The sequence below is a fragment of the Chaetomium strumarium genome, assembly GCF_033439665.1.
Source record: "Chaetomium strumarium strain CBS 333.67 chromosome Unknown B0T15scaffold_4, whole genome shotgun sequence".
Taxonomy (NCBI): Eukaryota; Fungi; Ascomycota; class Sordariomycetes; order Sordariales; family Chaetomiaceae; genus Chaetomium; species Chaetomium strumarium.
In genome coordinates this window covers 2,138,193-2,160,379 of record NW_026944432.1, presented here as the reverse complement: position 1 = coordinate 2,160,379, position 22,187 = coordinate 2,138,193, and the positions used below count along the sequence as shown (strand labels likewise).

Here is a 22,187-nt window from a genome sequence, read left to right as displayed (position 1 = left end):
TCCCGACACAATAGACTTCCTCGTGAGAAGCAGGGCATATCAGTGTCCTTGTCGGGGAAGAGACAAGCATTCGTCAACAGGCACTAGTAGTCCAGCACCTATGTAACGAATCACCGCTTCATCGAATGGTTGTTGCTGTCTGTGGGGGTCACATATGCAGACCATTACTACCACACACACGCTGAAGCTTGGCAACCGACAAAGCACGTCTTTTTTCAAAGTGCCCTATGAACAGGGCAGGGCTCCCACCTAGGTAGGTAGCCCTTGTCAACCCTCCCTCCCCCCCTTTATCCCCCCTCCTTCCCATTTCCCACTCCTAGGTACCCCAGTACCTGGGGGATCCGTCAAAATTAAACAAAAACAACCCCCCATCTCCTCGTATCAACCCCCTCCTCCTCCCCATCCCCTCCGTGCCAGTACCAGCGCCAATGCCAGCGCCAACCCCATCCCCTCCGGATGCCCAACAACAGTGCCCGACAGATCCACGCAAAGTACACCCTGATCATGAACACGGCCACGCCGATGATGGCCCAGAAGAGGGCGGTCCCGGTCACGCCCACGATCAGGCCGGCCGCGATGGCGTGGCCGGGCGTGTCATACATGGAGTCCTGGAAGTGCTCGGTGGGTTTGGCATGTTGGTGTCTCTTGCTCTTGCTCGTGCTCGTGTTGCTGCTGCCGTGCTTGTTGTTGATTATGATGGTGGTGGTGCTGCTGCTGCTGCTGGTGGTCTCGGCGGGGATGTACCGGTCGTCAGCCGGCATGGTAGTAGCGCAGGAGGAGGGGAGGGCGCAGCTGGTGGTGATGATGATGATGGTGGTGGTGGTGGTGATAGTAGTAGCGGGGGTGGCGGAGGCAGCGGGTGCGGTCTCCACCAGGAGACCGAGAAGCGAGAGGAGGAGGAGGAAGAAAATGCCCTTGGCGGCGAGGGGCGAGGTCGGCTGGCGGCGACCGGGGTGGTCGTGCACGCGGGGGACGGAGCGGCGAGCCATCTTCGATTACAGTTTTGATTTGTTTTTTGTTTGTTTGTTTGGTGAGCAGCGAGGCAAAGCGAGGACGTCTTCTGCGGCGCAAAGGGAACTAATGAGGTGCGAAGATGTGTCGTGCTGCTCTGTGACGATGCGAAGAAGGAAGAAACGCCTGCGGCGGGTCAGTTCTCGCACATGCCGAGGGGAGGGTGACTCACTGACTGTGACGCCGACTTGGTTCCGGAGGGAGGGCCGAGATAGGGAGCCGTGGGTTCTATCTGATATGAGCTGTCGGGGGTGTCGACTAGTGTGAACCGTCGACTGTCGACAGCCGCACGCGGGTCTCTTCGTCCGAAAGGGGTATATACACTACTTCTTCGGTCCCTTGTTCCGGGACTAATGAAATGGATGATGGGGGGGGGGGGGGGGGGGGGGGAGGTTGTAAGAGAGAACGCTGGTGATAAAACATCTAGAGATCATGAACGCACACGTGAATCCATAGCACGGCGCGGGTGACGGGTGAGACATACCCCTATTGTACTACAAAATGATCTCGCACAATCCAGCGTGATGTTGAACAATGGAGGGAGCTCTATTGTAACCGTGAAACGAGATATAAAATGGAATACCATTGACTCAGAAGAAGGGTATCTGCGAATAGAAGACAATCAAAGAGTATCAAGCATCCACCACTCTGCCCCTGAATGTTGTCGTTGTTGAAGGTATCCCAGTATAAACAGTATAGACTACTACAACCCCAGCATGAGACCACCAACCATCAACCCAACACCAACACCCGCCCCAACCAATCCTGTACATCTTGCAGACACCCCAGCATTCTTTGAGCTAGCCCCCTGCTCACCCGCCCCCGTAGCAGCAGCGCTCGGCCGCGTAGTAGCACAGCTGGCCGTGCACGGCAACGCGGACGCAAACGGCGTCGGCACCGTCGAGCCCGTAGCCGTCGGCCCAACAAGCGACGGAAAGACAGGCGGCTGGGCCGTGGTGAGCGTCTCATCGGGCCGCGCGTCCGCCTTGTCCGGGTTAAGGACGCCCTCGACCATGTGCACGACCCCGTTCGCGATCAGGATGTCGGACTGGATGACCCGGGCCGAGTTGACATAGACAAAGTTGCTGCGCGTGACCGTCGCCCTGTTGCCGCTGTCGGCCGTGGCGAGCGCGCTGCCGTTGCGCAGCTCCCAGAGGTGCGCCACGCGCCCCGGCACGATGTGGTACCGCAGCACGCGCCGCAGCTTCTCCCTGTCCATGGCCGCGAGCGTGCCCGCGAGCTGCTGGAAGGCGGCGTTGTGCGGCGCGAAGATGGTCACGTCCTTTTCGTTCAGGAGCTCGCGCATCAGATCGGTGGCGTAAAGCGCGCCGACGAAGGCCGTGAGGTCCGTGTACGCGCTGCGGGCGGTCGAGGGGAGAGACTCGGGGATGCGCATCACCGAGTCGATGATCTGCACCAGCCCGTGGTCGAATGCGACATCCTCCACCACTACGGTGCCCCGCGTCGCGAAGCCCGAGGTCAGGACCACCTCTCCGCCCGGCTGCTTGGTCAGGAGAAGCCGTTGGCCGTTGGTCACGTTGGCAAATCCCTGGTCGGTCAGGATCGTCGATGCCCATATGGAGTCGCCCTTGGCGATGGAGGGCATGGCAATTGCCTGCTTGAGGATGTGGTACTTCAGCGTTGCCTCGACCACGCTTGCGTTGTACGTTCCCCAGTCGCCGACTTTGCCGAAGGCATTGTCGGTTGGAGCGACAACAGTCACGCCCTCGGGCAGATCGGCGAATACGTGGGTGTGATTCTGCATATCTCTTAGTTTAACTAACGAGCAACGGGATCTGAGGTCTTCGGAGTAGCACACCTTTACTAAACCGCGGAACGCTGTGAGGTTTGCCTGGTCCGCGAGTGTGGCTTCCAGGCTCACGGCTTGGGTAGGAATGATTAGGGATATAGCGGTGGCTAATAAATGGCCGGCAGAGAGCCTGCGGACCATTTCGAGCAGCGCGCTATGTCAGAAGAACAGGATACCTTGGGGCTTCGAAAGAACGAAGTTGAAGATGCAATGTGACAATGAATGAGTGAAGAAGAACCAAAAGTTGAGAGCCCGACGCAGGCGCCAACACAGGAATGAAGACTTAATAATGAGACCTAAATAGGAAAGCCAAGCTCGAGTGTTGTAAGCTGAGCCTCAGGCGTGCATGAAATAGTTGGACCCCTTTCATCTGCCTTCGCCAACACTAGCGCTGATGTCACCCTACGCGGCAGATTTGGGTCTCTCTGCTCGCACATTTATTTGATGACAGCGATGTTTGTAGTCAGAACCTTGATAGGGACGCAGCTCCAGATCTCGAAAACATATCACCCCTTAGGTACGGCCGGATGGAAAACAAACATCTGCAGCTTGAAGGCTATATGTAGTACTTGCAGATATGCTACAGAAACGCTTAATACAACCAAGCCGACACCGAGTACTGTGATCTTGTCTACTTCCCGTCTACAACCATAGAGTCCAGCAAGCCACCGTACGCCGCTCACCATTCTCATCACCCATTCACCTAGAGCACAGGCACTGAAGTTTGCTTTTGTCATATAACAGTAGAAGCAGTCAGCATTTACTCAACCTCAACTCCTTCTCACCGCCTTATGCACATCTTTCAAGTTAACAGATGTCTAGCTCCGTACTCCGAACCACCTTTACCAATCTGAGCCTCAGTCATCCATATCGTCCTGTACATAAATTCCATAGACTACCTTAGATAAAGTGCCAAACCAGCCCCCCCGTCAAGCCGAGCTGTCTGTCAGGTTGTAGATCTTCTGAATGTCCCTCAGCATGCCCGGGAAGTCCACTTGCAGGTCCTTCAGCAGCCCGTCCTGGAAGCCAAACACCCAACCGTGCACGACGGGGAACTTGTTCTTGGCGTACGACTGCTGCACGCTGGCTGTCTTGACCACGTTGCGGCACTGCTCGTACACGTTGAGCTCGACGAGCCGGTTGTAGCGCGCCTCCTCGTCCGCGATGGCGTCCAGCTCCTTCTCGTGCAGCCGGTACACGTCGCGGATGTTGCGCAGCCACGGGTTCAGCAGGCCCAGGTCCTTGGGCGTCATGGCGGCCTTGACGCCGCCGCAGCCGTAGTGGCCGCACACGACGATGTGCTTGACCTTGAGGTGCTCGACCGCGTACGTGATGACACTCATGACGTTGAGGTCCGTGTTGCACACCAGGTTGGCGATGTTGCGGTGCACGAACGCGTCGCCGGGCTCGAGGCCCGTGATCTGCTCCGCGGGGATCCGCGAGTCGCTGCACCCGATCCACAGGTACTCGGGGTTCTGCCCCGCCGACAGCTTGACGAAGAAGTCCGGGTCCGCCGCCTTCTTGTTGGCCGCCCACGCGCGGTTGTGCTCGAAGCAGCGGTCGTGCGTCTGCTGCAGATAGTCCTTGACGTCCTTTTCGGCCATGGTGCGCCAATTGCCAGCGCCGATCTTGGTGTTGTTGCTACGGGTGGCAGTGGTAGGCTTGAAAGCCGATGACGAGCTTTGTCTGATAACGGCGGGTGAGGAGAGTGTTCGGCGGGATATAGACCTCAGCAGTGTTGCACCAACACGCGAATTGAGCATCGCTCTCACAATGTTCGGATTCCCTCTGCAGCTGGTGGCGAGCAAATTTCTACTCACAACAACAAGCTTGACATCATACGGATAAATGCTCAGCGAATGGAAGCTTCAAGACGGATCGACAGCGCGAAAATCTTAGCGCGGCGGGCGCGGCTTGGCGGACGTCGACGTATAGTACAACCCTAACCCTTCCTCTAGTGTTGCCTTGAGGTTGATCTTGCAAGTCATGGACATTCCGAGGGCAAGAGTTTGATAGTATTGATAATATCCGGATTGTCATGTTGATAATACGTGAAGCTACTCTATGGATAGCCTGTTATTCACCATTGCCGTTCCCACTGGGAGACCCCCCTGAGCCCCCGTGGCTTGCTCCATCTGTCAGATTTTGTTGAGTTCTGCGTTCTCCGCTTTCCTGCATCCGATCGGGGCCCGCCTGACATTTACGGCGGCGAGGTATTTAACGCTGTGTGGGATCAAGGTCCAGAACCAGATACTATCAGGTACTGTACAAGTTGTGTCCACGGCTGCGTATGATTATTGCCACTCATCTAAGTCCATTTTCACTCTCCTTATATCCTCTTATTTCCAAATGCGTCTCTGAAGCTTTGCCAACCTACGGATTGTATTTCGTAGTGCCTGCCTCGTATTGTACATACCTTATGTGCCCGAAGGCCAAATACACGTTCCATTTTGGCCTGTGGACATCCCACGGAGATTCCCGATGCGAACTAATAGGTAAGTCCATCTCGCCGCCGACTTCGGATACTGTGTCGATCCGATGCACGAACCACGGGCGAGTATGACAGCACGACGCGGAGTATGTAGTGGCCTCCATTGCGCGGATTACCGGGTAATGTCACGGATATATCAAGGAAGCATGGGGGGGTTGAGCGGGAGATATAAGACGCTGTGAGCCTTTGATCGCCTGCCTGTCCGCTCGTCCGTCGACTTTATCCTTTTTGACACCGAGGATCTCATCTTAACCGTCATCACCAAAGAATTTAGAACCAGCGCACCCTCACACGGACACATACTCCCTAGCTTGTACGCCGCTCAGGCAGAAGCAATGGCCTGCCGCAGGGATGTTATCCAGATCAGATCAAGGTACCGTAAAACAAAGCAAGCCGGGTGCCCGAAAGCTCCGCTGCTGGTCTCCTCGCCGACGTCCTCCTCGTCCTCAAACGGGCATGGAAGAACAGATAGCGGGATACCACGGCGGGCTGTCGGGCTGAGATCATACCGGAGAACTTGATCTGGGTAATACCAGCGAAAGGACTTGCTCGCCTCCATGATTTCCCCCCAGAGTGCCTAAGCAGGCACAAGTGAGTTGCGGCTGACACTTTACAGTTTATTACGCTTTGATCTGTCAAGATGTCCACTGAAAAGTTGACCTTCTTAACCAACTGGTAGTGGCGTCTTTTCGTTGTTCTCTGCCGGCAGTGTTGACCGAACCTAGGCACGCTACGCCGTACCACGCTCCGCTCTACCTGGCTCAGGTCAAGGGCTTTTTCCACGACGAAGGTATCAAGGTCGCCATCCTCGAACCGAATGACCCCAGGTACGAAGCGCGACTTCCCCGTGTTGATGACTCTTGCCCTGACGCGCCTCAGTGATGTGACCGAAGTGGTGGGGAGAGGTGCCGTCCAGCTGGCCCTAAAGGCGATGATACATACACTCGCGGTAAGTGCTAGGCAACGTCCGTGATCCCATGGACCTTGCTGACATCATATCTCCAGGCCAAAGCCCGCAGCTTTCCCGTGCTGTCCATCGGCTCCCTTCTCGACGAGCCCTTCACCGGCGTTGTCTACCTCAAGGGCAGCGGAATCACCTCGGACTTCACTAGCCTCAAGGGCAAACGGATGTATGTCGTATTCGCGCTATTGATGTCCCCAATCCCGCTGTCTCGGGGATCACTCTGCCCCTGAGAGAAACCCTCTGCTCCCAAATTGCTCCCCAGACATCTCGATCCGGTAAGAAATGGCTGACAATTTTGGATAAGCGCGTATGTCGGAGAGTTCGGAAAGATCCAGCTAGACGAGCTGACCTCGCACTACGGCATGACGCCCGCGGACTACACGGCGGTGCGCTGCGGTATGAATGTAGCCAAGGCCATCCGGTTAGCTTTATCCCTCTACCGACCTCTCTACTATGACTCATGCTCTGACGCATTCAATCGCCTTTCTTCTAGCGAGGGCACCGTCGACGGCGGAATCGGCCTCGAGAATGTCCAGATGGTCGAGCTGGAGGAATGGCTCGTCTCCCAGGGACGGCCTCGCGATGACGTTCAGATGCTCCGGATAGACAGCGCCGCGGGCTTGAAATGCTGCTGCTTCTGTTGGGCGCTTCTCTCACTCCCATTGATTGCGTTCTCCATCGACTAATGCAAAGCCCAGGCTCCATCCTCTACATCGGCAACGAGCGCTTCATCGCCGAGAACCCGGACAAGGTCCGCGCCTTCCTTCGGGCGGTCAAACGAGCCACCGACTTCGTCTTGAAGCAGCCGGAGCAGGCCTGGAAGGAGTTTGTCGACTTCAAGCCTGTGATGGGCACTGACGTGAACCGCAAGATCTTCGAGCGGAGCTTCGCCTACTTCTCCCGCGACCTGAATAACGTGAAGCGCGACTGGGAGAAGGTCACCGAGTACGGCAAGCGCCTGGGCGTGCTGGACGAGGCCTTCGTGCCGAACTACACCAACGAGTTCCTCCAGTGGCCGCTGGACGAGGAATCGACGGACCCCACCGGCGACCAGAAGAAGATGGCCGAGATCCAGGCTGACGTCCGTCTCAACGGCGGCTTCCAGCGCCTTCAGGGCTGCGGCTGTGGAGGTACCTCGGCCAAAGTCGGCGCTTGAAATTTCAAGGCCTGGGGTGTCACCGTCTGACGGTTGAGCAGGACAGGGAAGGCTTTGACCCACCAACTGTTGTCGTTCGTTGTGGTCATGAAGGGGTATCCAGTTAGGAGATTCTGCACGATAGGGTAGTAATACACGTGTGTGCCTAGCGGCTAAACTCCAGGCCTGAAACAATCTGGCTTATGGATGAGCTTATGTGAATGTCCTGTCCTTGTGCTGCCGTCCCACACGGGCTGTCCAAGCTACTCGGCCATCGCAAACATGCGCTGCTCGTCAAGCAGTCGGATCTGTGCCAACTACTCAAAAGGGGTTGAGCGTTTCTGAAAGAGATGGCCTTTTCGGACTATAGCTCGTATATAGTAGCCCGAATGCTAGGATCATCCACCTCCTGACACTGGCTCAGTCTGAGGCCGTACCTCAAACTTCTTAACGCAAAGTTAGTTAATCAAACGACAGCATAAATATAGAAAGAGAGAAAGAGGAAGGAAACGTAAAAGAGCGAACGAAGAGCAATACAAAATAGGAAATAGTGAAAGAAGGAATAGAATAGAATGGAAAGGAAGGGGAGAAAGGAAGAAGATAAGAAAGGAGAGCAGAGAGCAATAGAGTCAGTATTAGAGTGCATGGGCGCACCCCTCACACGGACATATTCCCTAGTTTGTACGCCACTCAGGCAGAAGCAATGGCCTGCCCCCGGTACGTTGTAGCGGCGCGCTCTGGTCCCAAGATCCAAAGTTCCCGTTCCCGCCGGTCTACAGCCACCGTGTGAGCAACCCCAACCTCCGTACTGACTTCTAACACATTTGACGGGTCCTGGAAGACGTTCGCCACTATAGACGAGCATTTGAACACCGTTGCTGACTGACAATCAACCGTCGGTCAACCGTTCTTTAATTACCAGTCCCGCAGCCTCCCACTCTCCAGACGTCCGTACCATTCTAACGTGTTGAGCAACGATTCCAAAGTCTACGTAAGCAGTAATCGTTTGCTTAATCCCTTTTCTTCACAGTCCTCTGCGGAGAAGGATCTGGTCCTCCAATCTACCATAGTGCCGGAAGGGGTGCGCCCTAGACGCATGACGCTTTTGCTGCTGACTTCTAGCGCGCGGGGAGAAGTCTTGCCGAACGTTCAGATCGGATACCTTAGTTCCGAACTGTCAATAAGCCCTCCGTCGACGGTGCCTAGACGGTTGTACCTTCCTGAAACGTACCGGCGGTATCTGCAACTACCGTGACTGTCCCCTCGGGAAAGGCGGCTCATGTATAAGGCCTAATAAATGGCAGTCTTATAGGTAGCGGCATATTTTTTCTGACAGCATTTAACTTCGTACATCATCGCTTCAGTAGAGCCCCATGGCCCATCCCCAGAAGAATTACATCTATAAGAGTATGTACTACCATACGACTGGTGACGGGCTGCCAAGCCCATTACAGCCCGTGTGAAGGTATACCACTAGCGAGACGGTGGCAGATACCGGCTTACCTGGGATGGTCGAGACGTCCGTTTCCGTGTAGTTTATCTTTTAAGTACTGGCGTCTCCCCGCTCCGGTCCCCCCTTCCTCCTCTTCCTTCTTTCCTCAACTGCTTCCGGAAGCTTCTCTGCTGCGCTCGCTCGACTTTTCGCTGCCAACGCTCGCTCGATTTCTAGGTTTTTCGACAGACTTGCTCGAAGCAACATTCGTTCGCACACACGTCACGGCACTCACGACCCATTCGTTCTCTCGCCTTTGCCGGTTCCAAGACGTCGGCTCCATTCGTTCTGCTGCTTTTCGTCTACGTCGACTTCTACATGTCGGCTCCCTTCGTTCTCTTGCTTTGTTTTTTAGTCTGGAATTTATGGGAACAGCTCAGGGGCCAGAGGTAACTGTTCGCCCCGTGGTCGGATCAGCCGAGTGGTCGGACCGCCACGGGGTCGTCGGCCACGAGGTCCCATTGGCGTTCTTAGTCTGTCGTTACCGCATCGTTTTGTTTTTTGTTACGGGAGTTGGGGCCTCAACAAGCGTTGATTTTCAATCATTCCTTCACCAAGTGGTCTTGTCGCCAAGTGGTATTTAGTCGCTCGCTTCCTGATCTGTTGTCCCGGACTCGGGGCCCCACACCATTATTTGAAATTCAGTCACTCCTTGGCTAGTGGTTATGGTTCGGTTTCAGTCACTCCTTGCCCGGTGGTTATCGTTCGGTGGTGGGAAGGGCGGGTTGGGTTGGGGGGACGGGTGGTGTTTGCAGAGTGCCTAGTGTTTCTAGAAGTCTTTCGTTTAGCTTAGTTAGCTAGGAGTTTTGGCCATGTCAAGCGCATGGTCTTTCTCCTTATCACTGTGCTCTCGGCTGGATGCTGGGACACGGAGACGAGGAGCGAGACCACGTTGGCTTCCTGCCTTTCTTCTCCCCGTCACCGGCGCAATTTCATTCTGCGTGGAAGGAGAGTGGGCTAGGGATTGACCAAGCCAGTGTCGCATCTTCGTCCTCCGGAATGTGTGGGCGACCGCGTCTTTGAAGCTCGGCCTTGATTGGTCCTGGGCGTGCTATACCGGGAGCTGGACACGGGGCTTACCCAAGACGGCAGCCTACCTGATTATAGCTAGCAAGCTCCAGTGCGCATATTCCACGTCAGACCATAATTACCTGGTTCGGTATTGGTATATGTTGGATGTCACGATGTCAACAAAACAACGAAAAGGGGGGCCGTCGCCATAGCAACGTGTCTGACACTCTCACGCCACGAAAACGAGGGCAAACCGAGGACCTAAGAGCAGGCAATTCCTGGAGGAATAAAATGTCAGCAGCAGCATGGAGGATATCAGATACAATATCGCCCCGGAGCACAGCGCGGATTGGGGCGTGCCAGTAGCAGAGGGGGTTAGTCGAGAAAGAGGATTGATCAATCGCATAGCAAGGAATGCAACGAAGGACTTGAGTTCGGCCGGGGGAGGGGTTTGCACCGTCTATGGTAGCCGGGTTTGAGATGCGCAGCAAAGGCTTGGATAGAATCCATTGGCGCGAGCACTAGCCCGACCATCTTCTGTTTGATAGCATGGTGTTGGTTCGACAGTCAGCTGATCTCCTCCTCCGACACAAGAACGTAGTCAGTCGGTACGGGTGGCCATGGCGCAGGTACGTGTCTGGCCCTGTGTCTGGTTGGGTGTCTCTGACGTCTACTGAGGTAAGCCTGGAGTTGTCGGACTCGACAAATAATCCGAGGACAGGAACGGGGTAATCTAGGCGTGTAAGCGCCAAGGCTGGGGCATAGCCACGATATCACGGAACGAAGTGCGGTGTAAAGCGAGATCAAAGACCGATGCTAAGTGTCATATGCAGTCCAAGAGAACGTCTTACGAACTGCTGTAGCTTCCTCCTTCTCATGTCCCCTCGCCTGATAGCTTTGCCTCGTATTGTTGCTTCCAAATTCCAATTGCGTCGGAAACCTCTGACACCGGTGCTCAATACATATCATCATGGCTACTAATAGCACGCTGAAAAAGGTCGCTCTCTTTGGGGTAAGAATTGGCATCCGGATTTTGCTATCCTATGCTCACTCAGGCAGGGTTCTGGACATCTCGGACCGTACCTCCTCAAGGCCCTACAGGATAATCCAGCGTTCGACGCGACTGTTATCTCGCGACAGAGCTCAACGGCCAAGTTTGCACCGGATACAAGAGTCGTCAGGGTCGGCGACAACTATCCCAAGACGAGATCCTCGACGTCTTTAAGGGCCATGATGCCGTTGTGCTATCCTTGAACTACATGGCCGAGATGCAGCATCACAACATGCTGGTGGATGCTTCCTTGGAGGCGGGCGTCAAGCGGCTGATTCCATCCATCTGGGGCGGCCGGCTGGACCTCCCCGAGGCTCTGGAGATCTTCCCCATCGCGGCTTCTAAAGGCGCCTTGCTTGACTATGTCAAGTCTAAAGCGTTACCAGCCCCGGGCTGGAGCTATACGGCAGTGGCCTGTGGCCTCTTCCACGACCTGTATGCATGAGTATACTTCTGTTCCTGATACGAAAGGTCGCCCACTGACATATATATAGCTGCGTCCTGACCAACTTCTACGGCTTCGATGCTGAGGTACATACGGCGACGATCTAGGACGACGGCAATACCAAATTCTCCGTCACCACCCAAGACACGATCGGGCTCACCGTCGCAAAGATCCTTAGCAAGCCCGCCGAGACGGCGAACAGGACCGTCTATATCTCATCCTTCGATATATCTATGAACGATCTACTGGCTATATATAAGTCGGCTACTGGGGTTTCCGAGTAGGATGTTACCTAGATCGACGTCGAGCAAGGTATCAGAGAGGTATAAGCAACTAGTATATCCTCCTCCAACTTTATAGACAAGATACAAGTGATCGGCCGTTTGGGCCTTCTCGTCGGCCTCAAGAGAGGCCTTGGTGGTGACTTTGTCGCCGCGGGTCTGTCGGACAACAAGCTGCTCGATATACCGCGCGATGATGTGACGGAGACAGTCACGAAGATAATAAAAGGTTGACACTCTTCGGATGTCCTTTGAAAACGGAAAGCTCTGAGTGGGGTGGAATCACAGGCAGCGTATCTTATTCAAGAGCGAATCCGAGATCATGGTCCGATCCACCAAGGATACTTGGATGTGTAGGACCAGCGCCATGTGGTCGCAGCCGTAGCTATACTTGACATCCCCTGACCTCATGCTTTTACGCCTTCATGGCAATTAGCTCGATCATTGAGTCAACCGACCCTAGCGCCGCCCTCAGCCCAACATCCATAGTCCTCCGGTATCGCAGAACTAAGAAGACCCCACCGGCGAGAAATGGCAGCCCCATCAGCGATACAAACCCGCGCATCAACACTCGACCTTGATACTCGCTCCTGGCCATCACATCCGAGTACCTCTCGTTGCCGAAAGACACCCGAGCATACTTGGTCTGCCACCCGAGGGATGGAAGATACTTGGACACAGCCTCCTCGAGGAACTTGCGCAGCTTGTAGGCCGGCGAGAGCACCGAAGCACGCATTTCCACGTAGTTCTGCAACGCTAGGTCGTTGATAGCATGGGCATCGGGGACGCGAACGGCCGTGTACTCTGCCAGCGCTCGCTCGCGAGACGCCGACGCGACCGCGCCGGTGCTGAGCTCGTCCATGCGCGCATGCTTGTCGATGATGTCGAAGAGAATGCGCACGTCTTCCAGACCTGCGTTCATCCCTTGGCCGTAGAAGGGCACCATGGCGTGGGCGGCGTCGCCGACAATGACGGCTGAGGAGCCGTAGTGGTAGGGTTTGCATTTGATGCTGATGAGCGGTAGGTGAGGGTTGCGGCGGAACGCAGCGATCAGATCGGCGGGAGGGATCAGGGACGTCACGCCGGGGAAGTGCTTGTCGAAGAAGGGTGGGATCAGAGCGCCGGTTGGGTCGGATTCGAGGTGTTCGTACAGCGCCGCGGGTGCGAAGAGGGTGCAGGTGAAAGAACCATCCTAAAACTGTGAGCAAATAGTTCCAAATGTTGTCGGGAGTTATGGCAAGCCCCGTACATCACTTGGAATCGCAATGAACATGAACTCGCGTCCGGGCCAGATGTGCAAATGGTTCGGTGAAATCAAAAACCTTGATTTCAAATCCGTGGTCGTCGAAATCGTCTTGGGTGGGATCTGGAATTCGCACCACAGCGTGTCGATGTATACTTGTTGGTAGTCCATCCGGGTGTACTTCATCATGTGGTATCTGACTGCGGAGTGAGCGCCATCGGCGCCGATCATGAGGTCAAAGTCGACCTCGATCTCGCGTGCTCGCTGCCCCTGCCTCTCGGTGCTATCGCGCACCTCAAACCAAGCCTTATTTCTTCGAAAGTCTGCCCCAGTGAGTTTGTGATTGAAGAAGAAAGTGACATTCGGCATCTCTTCCAGAATGTCAAGAAGGCGCTTATTCAGACCGCCGCGGTCGATGGCAAGGATGCACTGTGATGTCAGCCTTTGATCTTTCTATATAGGCTAGATAGGTACAACAATCATACCCTCCCGTGTACGTCGTAGTCTTGCGATTCCTCGTAGAGATCGCCATTTGCTCGCCTTCCGTGGATCATGCGGCCGCGCATTGGAATGGTGGCACCCATGACATGATCTATAAGCTTTGGTTGGCCAGCATGGCGCATGGCATTGATGCCGCGCTCGGAGAGGGCCAAGTTGATGGACTTGGTAAAATTGAGCGGTGTTGTCGAGGGATCTCGGAGGTCTGATGATAATGTCAACTTCCGTCGTGAATATATGATATTGCTAGACGGGGGGTCACTGAAACCATTCGACGACGCTTCCGAACTTACCGCTCCGGAGCTCATAGATTTCGACGGCATCGCCGCGATTCGCAGCATATAAAGCGGCCAGTGAGCCAACAGGCCCAGCCCCAATCACTACAATCTTTTGCTTGTTGTTCATCGTAACCCTGGGTTATTGGTATTAGAAGTTTCAATGGGGATAAGGTTGCCTTGCAAGAGCCTGAGGCTATCAAGTGGGCTGATCGGCTAAGATCGGCAGACCCCGGTCCCTGCAGCTTTAGATAAGCAGTTTCTCAACGCCACACGCCGAAAATAAACTTTTGGACCCTGGTCTCGGCTTGTGCCACATCCCACCAGTCTGGCGTGTTTCCTCTTTGACGAGTCGTAGAGCCAACGCTTCCCCTCGCCGTCCCAGATCGCATAACGACTGCGATCCCGACGCAGATTTTGTACACGGCACCATTATCAGGACACCTCCCGATCCGATTCTGCTCCTGACACCGCCCCCGCAACCCGACAATATGGCCGAGGAACCGCCCACGAAGAGGAAATGTCTTGGCGTCGACTGCGAAAATGAAGCCAGCTCTTTGCAGTGTCCGAAGTGCCTTAGCCTAGGCATCAAAGACAGCTACTTTTGCTCCCAGGACTGCTTTAAAAAGAACTGGGTAAGCCGAGATTCGCTGCTCCACGACCAATGCTGCTTACTGACTGCTCCCTTGCTAGGCTACGCACAAGAGCGTACACAAACAAGAGAACAGTATTTTGAGCCGCTTCTTTCCTCCTAAGGTTGTCTCTAAACCAGATCCAGAAACCGGCTACTACAACCCATTCCCGACTTTCAACTTCACCGGACCCCTACGGCCGGTATACCCGCTCTCCCCAAGGCGCCAGGTGCCCAAGTCGATACCGCATCCAGACTATGCCGAAGATGGCATTCCCAAAAGCGGGAGGTCGCTCGTCAGGGCCAACAAGATCCAGCAGCTAGACGCCAAGGCCCAGGAGGGGATGCGCAAGGTGTGTCGGTTGGCGAGAGAAGTGCTGGACATTGCCGCCGCGGCAATCCGGCCGGGCATCACAACGGACGAGATTGACGAGATAGTGCACAATGCCTGCATTGAGCGGAATGTGAGAACCACTCCGTCCTTGTACGCCGATGAGCGGGCTGCTAATCCTGGAAATAGTCATACCCGTCCCCCCTAAACTACAATCACTTCCCCAAGTCAGTATGTACCTCTGTGAACGAGGTTATCTGCCATGGGATTCCCGACCGGCGTGTGCTGCTGGATGGCGACATCGTTAACCTCGATGTGACGCTCTACCATGAGGGGTACCACGGCGATCTCAATGAGACATACTACGTTGGTAATCGGGCCAGGGCCGACCCCGACACAGTGCGCGTCGTAGAGACCGCGCGGGAGTGTCTTGAGGAGGCGATCAAGCTGGTTAAGCCCGGCACACTGTTCCGCGAGTTCGGAAACGTCATCGAGGCGCACGCCAAATCCAGGGGCTGCAGTGTTATCCGCACTTACGTCGGCCACGGCATCAACAGCATCTTCCACTGCCCGCCTAACATTCCGCATTATGCCAAGAATAAGGCGGTCGGCGAGTGCAAGCCGGGAATGACCTTCACCATTGAGCCCATGATCGCGCTTGGGAAATATCGGGATGTGACGTGGCCTGACAACTGGACGAGCACAACAATAGATGGCAAGAAGACGGCGCAGTTTGGTAGGTTATGCTCTGCCACGCATGTAACTTACCGACTGACTCGTCTACAGAACACACTCTCCTCGTGACGGAAACAGGCGTGGAGATTCTAACGGCTCGAAAAGCGGATTCCCCCGGCGGGCCGATTCCCATGCTTGCCGCTGCGTCAGAAACGCCTAACGGCACGAAATAGGATGGCGGGTGATCGAGGCGCGATCGTCTGTGTCATTAATGGGAGCGCAGGCTGAGGCAGGCTTTGTGATACCCAACAATAGCTTAGCATAACCGTAGACTCATCAGAACAACGGTACTGTGCCTCCAGTGATCAAGCTTATGGCGGTCGGCGCCCTCCAAATGGCGTTCATTGCAACTTCCAGGATCAGATTGTCTCTAGTACAATATTTCAGAGCATTGGCCCATGCATCACAAGGATATGTTGTGTCTTGTACACCATTCCGACCCTCCCCTGATACAACGCCAGTTTGTGTGCCAGCGAATACCGGTAAGGTACGGATTACAGTACCTTACACAGATCTGCGTATCGGCATTGAAGGAGCTTGGGCCACCTTGTCCAGCGTGCCCCACTATGCGATTTTGTCCATATGCTCCGAGTCCGCGAGCCAACCACCAACCACCAGGTCAAGAATCCAATCTTGTCGACAGCTTTCTGCCGTTCATCCGCACACACAACGGGTGAAAAGCTGTTCACAGCCTCGCCGCAGTAGCTCAGCTGGACCCTTCGCATCGATATTGATACCGGGAAAAGCGTCATAACTCCATTGCTTCCAACCGTTAGCACCCACAAAACTTGTGCGCATATCGCACGTCATTGTCCTCCCGTCGCATATCGCACCCAAGACTTCGGGCTTGTCGACCCCTATCACGAATCGCTGAGCTCTTTAATCTGAACACCCTTTACGGTCTCCCGTCGTCAAAATGTCGGGCGAGGCGTGGCTATACCTCTTCGCCGTCATCATAAATGCGGTCAACCTTTTCCTCCAGGTGTTCTTCACCATCATGTACAGCGATTTGGAATGGTACGGCTTCCCTGGACAGCAGCAGCTGGTGAACTTGGACGGCTGGCGGCAGGCCATATCGGCCAGCAACGGTCGCTGGCTGGCGCGACTACGTCAAGCCCACTACTGCCTGGTTTGCTGCTTGTCGACACTCCTTGCTAACCTCAGGTGTTGGGCAGCGACTACATCAACCCGATTGACCTGTGCAACCGCCTCAACACGTACATCATTCCTGAAGTTGCGGTCCACGGATTCCTAACGTTCCTGTTCCTTATCAACGGATACTGGCTTCCCCTGATCCTCAACCTGCCCCTCCTCGGGTGGAATGTGAAGAAGTGAGTAGATCAATGGAACGGGGAGTGACCGCGAAGCAGTGCTGATTGTATGTAGGATCGTTGACAACACACATCTCCTGGATGCCACCGAGATCTTCCGCAAGCTCAACGTGCACAAGAAGGTATAGACGCAGCCCCCGGTCCAGCGTGTGCGGAACCCGCGCTAACAGACCCTTCCAGGAATCCTTCACCAAGCTCGGCTTCCACCTCGTCCTCTTCTTCTTCTATCTTTACAGCATGATCGTCGCCCTCATCAAGGATGAAGCCCACTAGGCGACTTCTCGAAACGATGTTGGTCGTCGAGCGAACGTTCCCTGATGGCCGCGGTTCGCGGGAACTCGAGTAGATAACTGCGACTATAAGCTGTACCGACTTTCGCGGTGAGCAGTTGCCGAGACGATCTATATAGGCGGATCTGGACGGCGTGGGTGGGTTGTCATACCACTAATGGCGGAATGGGGCATGAATATGAAACACACGACGGAAGACGAAGAGCATATCGGCTAATGAACACTTTGACGTTGGAATTGATGGAGGTTGACGGACAAGGCTTGGCAGTGACCGCACACGGGCACAATAGTCCCGTCGCCGTACAGATCTGGATAGCGTCACAAGCATAGAGCATGCGAAGGGGATTCTCAGCGGGCGCGCGGAGACTTATTGCGGTGATATCCCCATTTCAATTGCTGGACTGTAGGTGCGGGTATGGCCGTGGGAGCTTGTCGAACTAACTGAGGTGACGTCTTGCGAGGCACCAAGTAGTTCAAGTAAATCCTCTGTCTTCGGCGAGTGGAGGAGGTAGGAAAGTTCAGTATTGGAGGTCTTGACCTTGCCTGTGCTTTCGCTGCGAACCATCCACAGGGCCAACTTCTGTGGGTCTGTGACGCCTTCGGGCTCTCGGCACAGGTCTCGGCCAGTGCCTTAAAGTGAAACAAACAAGCTCAATAGTAGTGGCACAACTTACAACAGCTGAAGCGTCGCAAAAACGGATCTAAAGTCCGGAAGCCTTGCTCAGCCTTACTCGTATATGGCCCGTGCACACCCTGATTCACTTGCCCAACCATGTCCTTATCTTATCGTTTCGGTCTCGTCCATCCATCTATCACTGCATCAACCCAAGGCAACCAAAACACAGCTCCCCCGCGACGAACAGACTCGCCACTGATGAAACATAACACAACAATTCCCCAGAATGGCCGACCTTAACGAATACCCCCCAAATCTCCCCGTCAGAGATGCGCTTGTGGTCCGTCAAACCCAATGCCCCGACCACGCAGTCGTTCCCTACTCAGGCGACAACCTCGCCCGTCCAAGCTTTGGCCCCGCCAACCCCTTCCGCGGCGACTCGTCGTCGTCCGCATCAACAGCCCTTAAACGCAAAAATGTCCTGACCGGCCACGCCGAAGAGACGTTTATCTCTGAGCACACTTTCCGCGCCAAGCACAGAGCGATAGAGCGCGCTGGGGGCCCGGAGAGGGAAGGCGCGGCGGTGGTCCTGAGTAATAGGGAGCAGAAGGAGATTAATAAGCGGTTGCGGGGAGCAAGGGAACAGAAGGGCAATGCGACTGTTGCGGATGGGGATGGCGCCTATGTCGGACCGTGGGCGCGGTACAAGACGGAGCAATACGAGACTGTGGAGGTGGAGGACGAGGACGAGCTGGGGAGTGACGAGGAGTATGAGGTTGTGGACGAAGATGAGGAGGAGGAAGTGGTACCGAGCGGCACGATGGTGCAGGCGCCCGCGCCGTCCTTGGCGAGGCGGAAAGAAGTGGAGGAGCTCGGCGAGGAGACGACGACGTTCCATGGGGAGAGCGAGTACGATTATCTGGGGCGGACGTACATGCATGTGCCGCAGGACCTTGATATTTCGCTGCACAAGGAGGTTGGGAGTATTACGAATTACATCCCGAAGAAGCTCATCTCCACGTGGAGGCACCACGGGAAACCAATCACGGCGCTGCAGCTGTTTCCGAGGTCGAGTCATTTGGGCTTGTCGGGCGCCGCGGACGGCATGGTCAAGATCTGGGATGTCTACCGCCAGCGGGAGCTATTGCGGACGTATTCGGGACACAACAAAGCCATCACGGACTTATCCTTCAACAACGAGGGAACGAAGTTTCTGTCCGGTGGCTTTGATCGGCGGATCAGGCTATGGGACACCGAGACGGGCCAGTGTGTCAACCGCTTCAACTGCGGCAAGACGCCGCATGTCATCAAGTTCAACCCCTCGGCAGAGAACGGGCACGAGTTCCTGGCGGGTCTGTCAGACAACAGGATCTTGCAGTACGACAGTCGCGCGGGCAACGAGACCGTCCAGACGTACGATCACCACTTGGGGGCCATCAACACGATCGAATTCATCGATGAGAACCGCCGGTTTATGTCGACATCGGACGATCGGTCCCTCAGGGTATGGGAGTATGGTATCCCTGTCGAAATTAAGACCATCAGGTATGTCTTTCCCACCCAGCTTGCAATCTTTATTTCCATGCTGACGTCTCCCAGTGAACCCGACATGTTCGCTCTTACCAAATCCACGCAGCACCCTAGCGGCAAATATGTGCTCTACCAGTGCAGCGACAACTCGATCGTCGCCTACTCGTCCGGCTCCGATAAGTTCCGCCAGCATCGCAAGAAGGCGTGGCGCGGTCACAACACGGCGGGCAGCGCGATCGGGCTCACGTGCAGTCCAGACGGGCAGTTCGTTGCCTCCGGCGATACCGCGGGCAGCGTCTGCTTCTGGGATTGGAAGACGTGCAAGATGTACAACAAGCTCACGGCAGACAGCGCCGGCGGGACCATCAACTGCGTGGCGTGGTCAGAGCAGGAGACCAGCAAGGTGTTCACGGCGGGAGCGAAAGGGGAGATCAAGATGTGGGATTAAGCAGCTGGCATGCATTGCGCGGGGTCCGTCTTGTTTTATGTCACGAGAGAAGCTTCAGCTTATGGATAGGATTGGTTGAGGTGGCGTCCTGCAATATCTCTCCTGCTGCTTGTGCCGGTGTGCTAACAGTTGTGGAAGATGACTGCACGGATTCCGAGCTCGGCACACAGTGAGCACCCCAGAGAAGGTCGGATTCTTATGACGCCCTGCCTCTACTTTCCAACGCCTTCCGTCTCTGCAATCCGGAAGACGTACTTCACTCCACTGGCCTTGCCATTCATGAGGTTCTCCAACGCGGTCTGGACTCCTCCGAGCCCGCCAGGCACTGCCTCAACCGTTTGCCCCTTGAACCAGCCCTGCTGCAATCCCTTGGCGAAGTACCGGAAGTACACATAGCCAAAATCTTTCGCCTCCTTATGCACGCTTCCCACCATCGTGATGCTCCATTCCACACCCTCGGGCAACCCTTTCTTGTCCCCGCCCAGCACGAAGGTCACCTTCCCCTTGGGCGCCTCGCCACGGGCCTCGGCTTGCCGGCGATACACCTCGGCGATATTCGTGATGCTGCTGCCCTCGGACACGGTGTCCAGCACGTGGCGCACGGGCGGCTGGCCCTTCAGCGCCTCGAGCAACCCGGCAATCACGGCCTCGTCGCCCTTCCGGTAGTCAATGATCACGTCGCCCTTGCTGCGGTCGATGAAGCCCTCGACGTAGTCGCACGCCCTGCCCGCGACGCACAGCAGCGGATGGATGTTGGCCCGCCGCGCGAGCTGCAGCGCGTAGATGCCCACCGACGAGGCCGCGCCGTAGATGATGACCGGCATCCGGCCGAGGTCGGCCACCTCGGGCGACCACGGCTGCGGGAGCCCGAGCCGGAGGTGCAGCCCTACCGCGGCAGTCATGGCGGCTAGGGGGATGGTTGCCGCCTCTGTTATTTTTTTGTTTGGACTTGGTCAGTATGGGAAGGTCAGGGGGCGGGCGAGGGAAGCGAAGCAAGGGGAAGGACATTGTATCGTACATGCCTTCAAAGCTGGTGTCTTTGGGGATGTGGAAAGTGGTGTGTTGCCATGCGATCGCGTACTCGGCGTAGCTCCCGGCAGGCGTGCGCATCTCGTGGAAGGCGGCCACGCGGTCGCCCGGCTTGAACTCGAAGACGTTGGCACCCACTTTCTCCACGATGCCGGCTATGTCGTCGCCTTCGTTGGTCGAGCCACCAAAGAGGTTGGGGAGCTTCCAGTCTTTGGGGTTGGAGCCGGACACGACCACCTTGATTAGAACCTGGTCATCGTTGGGCTCTGGGATGGGCGAGTCCACGATCTGGACCTTCGGTCCTGCGGCGGGGTTAGTAGGTGTTTTGAGAGGCAACGCAGGGGGAGGAGAGACTTGCCCTTGCTGACGAGTGCTTCTTTCATGCTGGGTCGTTGGTGATGCAGTTCCCGTAGTCTTCACTCGATATCCAAATCAGATCAAGCGTTAATTGCCCCCTGAGAATGGCAGTTGTCTTTCCGGAAATGGCTATCACCAGTGAACCTAACAGATACAGGAACTGAATTTTGCTACACACTGAGCTATACACTCAAATATTGCCGACCTAGAGCACCATACACGTGTGTAGGTACAGTAAAACGCTTCAATGACGCCACCCGACCCCATCGACCAACCCACATCCCCAATAGCTACGCTACCCGCAGCCATTGACCAAGAAGGTAGCTGGGCAGTTCCCACCAACCGGAGCCCAACCGAGCTATCCGAAGAGCCGAACATGCACGTCTTCCGGATTCCGGCAACGGCTCCACCCCAACCTCATGATGTTGGGTGCCTTGTCGACTGCCGAGCAGTGCAATGCAGTGCGTGGCAAAATACGGACGTTAGTGTAGGTACTCCGTATGTATCGATGATCGGTCTGAGCCGCTCCGGGAGTCAAATCTGGAGTCCAGGTGAAGAGCGCTTGGCATCTGCCGAAACGACACCTTTCCTGAGTATCAACTCCGCCAAAGCCGAAGGTGAAAATGTGAGGGTCTGTCTGTTGGAGGCTCCACGGGTGAGTCTGAAAGCGATGGAAGGGGCTTTGTAAGCTGTCGGTGAACGGAAATGCCGCAAGCCAGGACCGGTTTGCTAGAAGTGAGGGGCACTGGTATACGGAGGTATACCTAGGTAAATACGGTAGTCGGGGGCATCTGCTTCACAGTCCGAGCGTTTCTCATTTCCTGATGGCCTCCTTGGACCGCGAATAAGCTAGCATTCCCTCCAATACCAAGTAAAAGTACTCCAAAGTCGCCATGGTACAACAGAAGACAAGAACCCCTCAACCAACCATCACAGACACCAAGCAGACAGCCTCTCCCAACAACCCCCAATCAACACGCTCAACACGGACCTCTTAAGGAACTAGTAGGCTTAGCTTAAAGCTCACTCAGTTCTGCGAGACATCAACGCCGGCAAAGCCCAGCAACTCATTCCAAGTCTCCGCGGTCTGGGCGTTCCGCGTGCCGAGCGCCTGGATCTGGGCCTTGGCATCCTGGCAGGCGTCCTTGGCCGCCTGGTTGGCGTCGCAGATGTTGGTCAGCT

General features: G+C 55.6%; 11 protein-coding genes across 11 annotated transcripts; 6 read left to right on the top strand and 5 right to left on the bottom strand.

Moving 5' to 3' along the window:
• Nucleotides 1-350: 350 nt before the first annotated feature.
• Nucleotides 351-989, bottom strand: B0T15DRAFT_493838 (uncharacterized protein; the record flags this gene model as incomplete). The annotated part of the gene is made up of 1 exon (XM_062866976.1): nucleotides 351-989. One exon carries the CDS (start codon nucleotides 987-989, stop codon nucleotides 351-353), a length of 639 nt encoding a protein of 212 aa, XP_062721470.1.
• Nucleotides 990-1,472: 483 nt separating this feature from the next.
• Nucleotides 1,473-3,085, bottom strand: B0T15DRAFT_502752 (FAS1 domain-containing protein). The gene is made up of 2 exons (XM_062867442.1): nucleotides 2,831-3,085; nucleotides 1,473-2,770 (listed from the first exon to the last, which is right to left on the bottom strand). Exons 1-2 carry the CDS (start codon nucleotides 2,960-2,962, stop codon nucleotides 1,715-1,717), a joined length of 1,188 nt encoding a protein of 395 aa, XP_062721469.1. The 5' UTR covers nucleotides 2,963-3,085; the 3' UTR covers nucleotides 1,473-1,714.
• A 217-nt stretch (nucleotides 3,086-3,302) lies between these two features.
• Nucleotides 3,303-4,190, bottom strand: B0T15DRAFT_533123 (carbonic anhydrase). Its single transcript, XM_062869344.1, has one exon. It carries the CDS (start codon nucleotides 4,162-4,164, stop codon nucleotides 3,751-3,753), a length of 414 nt encoding a protein of 137 aa, XP_062721468.1. The 5' UTR covers nucleotides 4,165-4,190; the 3' UTR covers nucleotides 3,303-3,750.
• Nucleotide 4,191: 1 nt separating this feature from the next.
• On the top strand, nucleotides 4,192-4,895 carry B0T15DRAFT_533121 (uncharacterized protein). The gene has a single exon (XM_062869343.1). It carries the CDS (start codon nucleotides 4,424-4,426, stop codon nucleotides 4,667-4,669), a length of 246 nt encoding a protein of 81 aa, XP_062721467.1. The 5' UTR covers nucleotides 4,192-4,423; the 3' UTR covers nucleotides 4,670-4,895.
• Nucleotides 4,896-5,952: 1,057 nt separating this feature from the next.
• B0T15DRAFT_493835 (NMT1/THI5 like-domain-containing protein) lies at nucleotides 5,953-7,432 on the top strand (the record flags this gene model as incomplete). Its single annotated transcript, XM_062866975.1, has 7 exons — nucleotides 5,953-5,987; nucleotides 6,038-6,139; nucleotides 6,192-6,261; nucleotides 6,318-6,442; nucleotides 6,581-6,697; nucleotides 6,770-6,915; nucleotides 6,975-7,432. 7 exons carry the CDS (start codon nucleotides 5,953-5,955, stop codon nucleotides 7,430-7,432), a joined length of 1,053 nt encoding a protein of 350 aa, XP_062721466.1.
• Nucleotides 7,433-10,752: 3,320 nt separating this feature from the next.
• B0T15DRAFT_574978 (uncharacterized protein) lies at nucleotides 10,753-11,517 on the top strand (the record flags this gene model as incomplete). The annotated part of the gene is made up of 3 exons (XM_062870974.1): nucleotides 10,753-10,926; nucleotides 11,057-11,400; nucleotides 11,460-11,517. The coding sequence occupies exons 1-3, from the start codon at nucleotides 10,885-10,887 to the stop codon at nucleotides 11,515-11,517; spliced, it is 444 nt and encodes a 147-aa protein (XP_062721465.1). The 5' UTR covers nucleotides 10,753-10,884.
• A 163-nt stretch (nucleotides 11,518-11,680) lies between these two features.
• On the bottom strand, nucleotides 11,681-13,975 carry B0T15DRAFT_533112 (uncharacterized protein). The gene is made up of 4 exons (XM_062869342.1): nucleotides 13,726-13,975; nucleotides 13,420-13,637; nucleotides 12,941-13,363; nucleotides 11,681-12,883 (listed from the first exon to the last, which is right to left on the bottom strand). Exons 1-4 carry the CDS (start codon nucleotides 13,835-13,837, stop codon nucleotides 12,107-12,109), a joined length of 1,530 nt encoding a protein of 509 aa, XP_062721464.1. The 5' UTR covers nucleotides 13,838-13,975; the 3' UTR covers nucleotides 11,681-12,106.
• A 44-nt stretch (nucleotides 13,976-14,019) lies between these two features.
• On the top strand, nucleotides 14,020-15,860 carry B0T15DRAFT_533107 (peptidase M24, structural domain-containing protein). The gene is made up of 5 exons (XM_062869341.1): nucleotides 14,020-14,342; nucleotides 14,401-14,434; nucleotides 14,486-14,802; nucleotides 14,859-15,405; nucleotides 15,456-15,860. The coding sequence occupies exons 1-5, from the start codon at nucleotides 14,199-14,201 to the stop codon at nucleotides 15,575-15,577; spliced, it is 1,164 nt and encodes a 387-aa protein (XP_062721463.1). The 5' UTR covers nucleotides 14,020-14,198; the 3' UTR covers nucleotides 15,578-15,860.
• Nucleotides 15,861-16,320: 460 nt separating this feature from the next.
• On the top strand, nucleotides 16,321-17,008 carry B0T15DRAFT_511576 (cornichon protein-domain-containing protein; the record flags this gene model as incomplete). The annotated part of the gene is made up of 4 exons (XM_062867921.1): nucleotides 16,321-16,533; nucleotides 16,569-16,735; nucleotides 16,791-16,857; nucleotides 16,916-17,008. The coding sequence occupies 4 exons, from the start codon at nucleotides 16,321-16,323 to the stop codon at nucleotides 17,006-17,008; spliced, it is 540 nt and encodes a 179-aa protein (XP_062721462.1).
• A 919-nt stretch (nucleotides 17,009-17,927) lies between these two features.
• Nucleotides 17,928-19,619, top strand: B0T15DRAFT_397913 (WD40-repeat-containing domain protein; the record flags this gene model as incomplete). Its single annotated transcript, XM_062864929.1, has 2 exons — nucleotides 17,928-19,186; nucleotides 19,241-19,619. The coding sequence occupies 2 exons, from the start codon at nucleotides 17,928-17,930 to the stop codon at nucleotides 19,617-19,619; spliced, it is 1,638 nt and encodes a 545-aa protein (XP_062721461.1).
• A 145-nt stretch (nucleotides 19,620-19,764) lies between these two features.
• Nucleotides 19,765-21,141, bottom strand: B0T15DRAFT_206049 (chaperonin 10-like protein). Its single transcript, XM_062862622.1, has 3 exons — nucleotides 21,007-21,141; nucleotides 20,642-20,950; nucleotides 19,765-20,547 (listed from the first exon to the last, which is right to left on the bottom strand). The coding sequence occupies exons 1-3, from the start codon at nucleotides 21,029-21,031 to the stop codon at nucleotides 19,832-19,834; spliced, it is 1,050 nt and encodes a 349-aa protein (XP_062721460.1). The 5' UTR covers nucleotides 21,032-21,141; the 3' UTR covers nucleotides 19,765-19,831.
• Between the last annotated feature and the right edge of the window lie 1,046 nt (nucleotides 21,142-22,187).

Coding starts and splice junctions, on each gene's coding strand:
- B0T15DRAFT_502752 (XM_062867442.1), bottom strand. CDS start 2,962: ATGGTCCGCAGGCTCTCTGCCGGCCATTTATTAGCCACCGCTATATCC. Junction 2,771..2,830: donor CGTTCCGCGGTTTAGTAAAG/GTGTGCTACTCC, acceptor AGAGATATGCAG/AATCACACCCACGTATTCGC.
- B0T15DRAFT_533123 (XM_062869344.1), bottom strand. CDS start 4,164: ATGAGTGTCATCACGTACGCGGTCGAGCACCTCAAGGTCAAGCACATC.
- B0T15DRAFT_533121 (XM_062869343.1), top strand. CDS start 4,424: ATGGTGCGCCAATTGCCAGCGCCGATCTTGGTGTTGTTGCTACGGGTG.
- B0T15DRAFT_533112 (XM_062869342.1), bottom strand. CDS start 13,837: ATGAACAACAAGCAAAAGATTGTAGTGATTGGGGCTGGGCCTGTTGGC. Junction 13,638..13,725: donor AATCTATGAGCTCCGGAGCG/GTAAGTTCGGAA, acceptor CATTATCATCAG/ACCTCCGAGATCCCTCGACA. Junction 12,884..12,940: donor TCATTGCGATTCCAAGTGAT/GTACGGGGCTTG, acceptor TCACAGTTTTAG/GATGGTTCTTTCACCTGCAC.
- B0T15DRAFT_533107 (XM_062869341.1), top strand. CDS start 14,199: ATGGCCGAGGAACCGCCCACGAAGAGGAAATGTCTTGGCGTCGACTGC. Junction 14,343..14,400: donor ACTGCTTTAAAAAGAACTGG/GTAAGCCGAGAT, acceptor CTCCCTTGCTAG/GCTACGCACAAGAGCGTACA. Junction 15,406..15,455: donor CAAGAAGACGGCGCAGTTTG/GTAGGTTATGCT, acceptor ACTCGTCTACAG/AACACACTCTCCTCGTGACG.
- B0T15DRAFT_206049 (XM_062862622.1), bottom strand. CDS start 21,031: ATGAAAGAAGCACTCGTCAGCAAGG. Junction 20,951..21,006: donor AGAAGCACTCGTCAGCAAGG/GCAAGTCTCTCC, acceptor ACCCCGCCGCAG/GACCGAAGGTCCAGATCGTG. Junction 20,548..20,641: donor CAAAGACACCAGCTTTGAAG/GCATGTACGATA, acceptor AAAAAATAACAG/AGGCGGCAACCATCCCCCTA.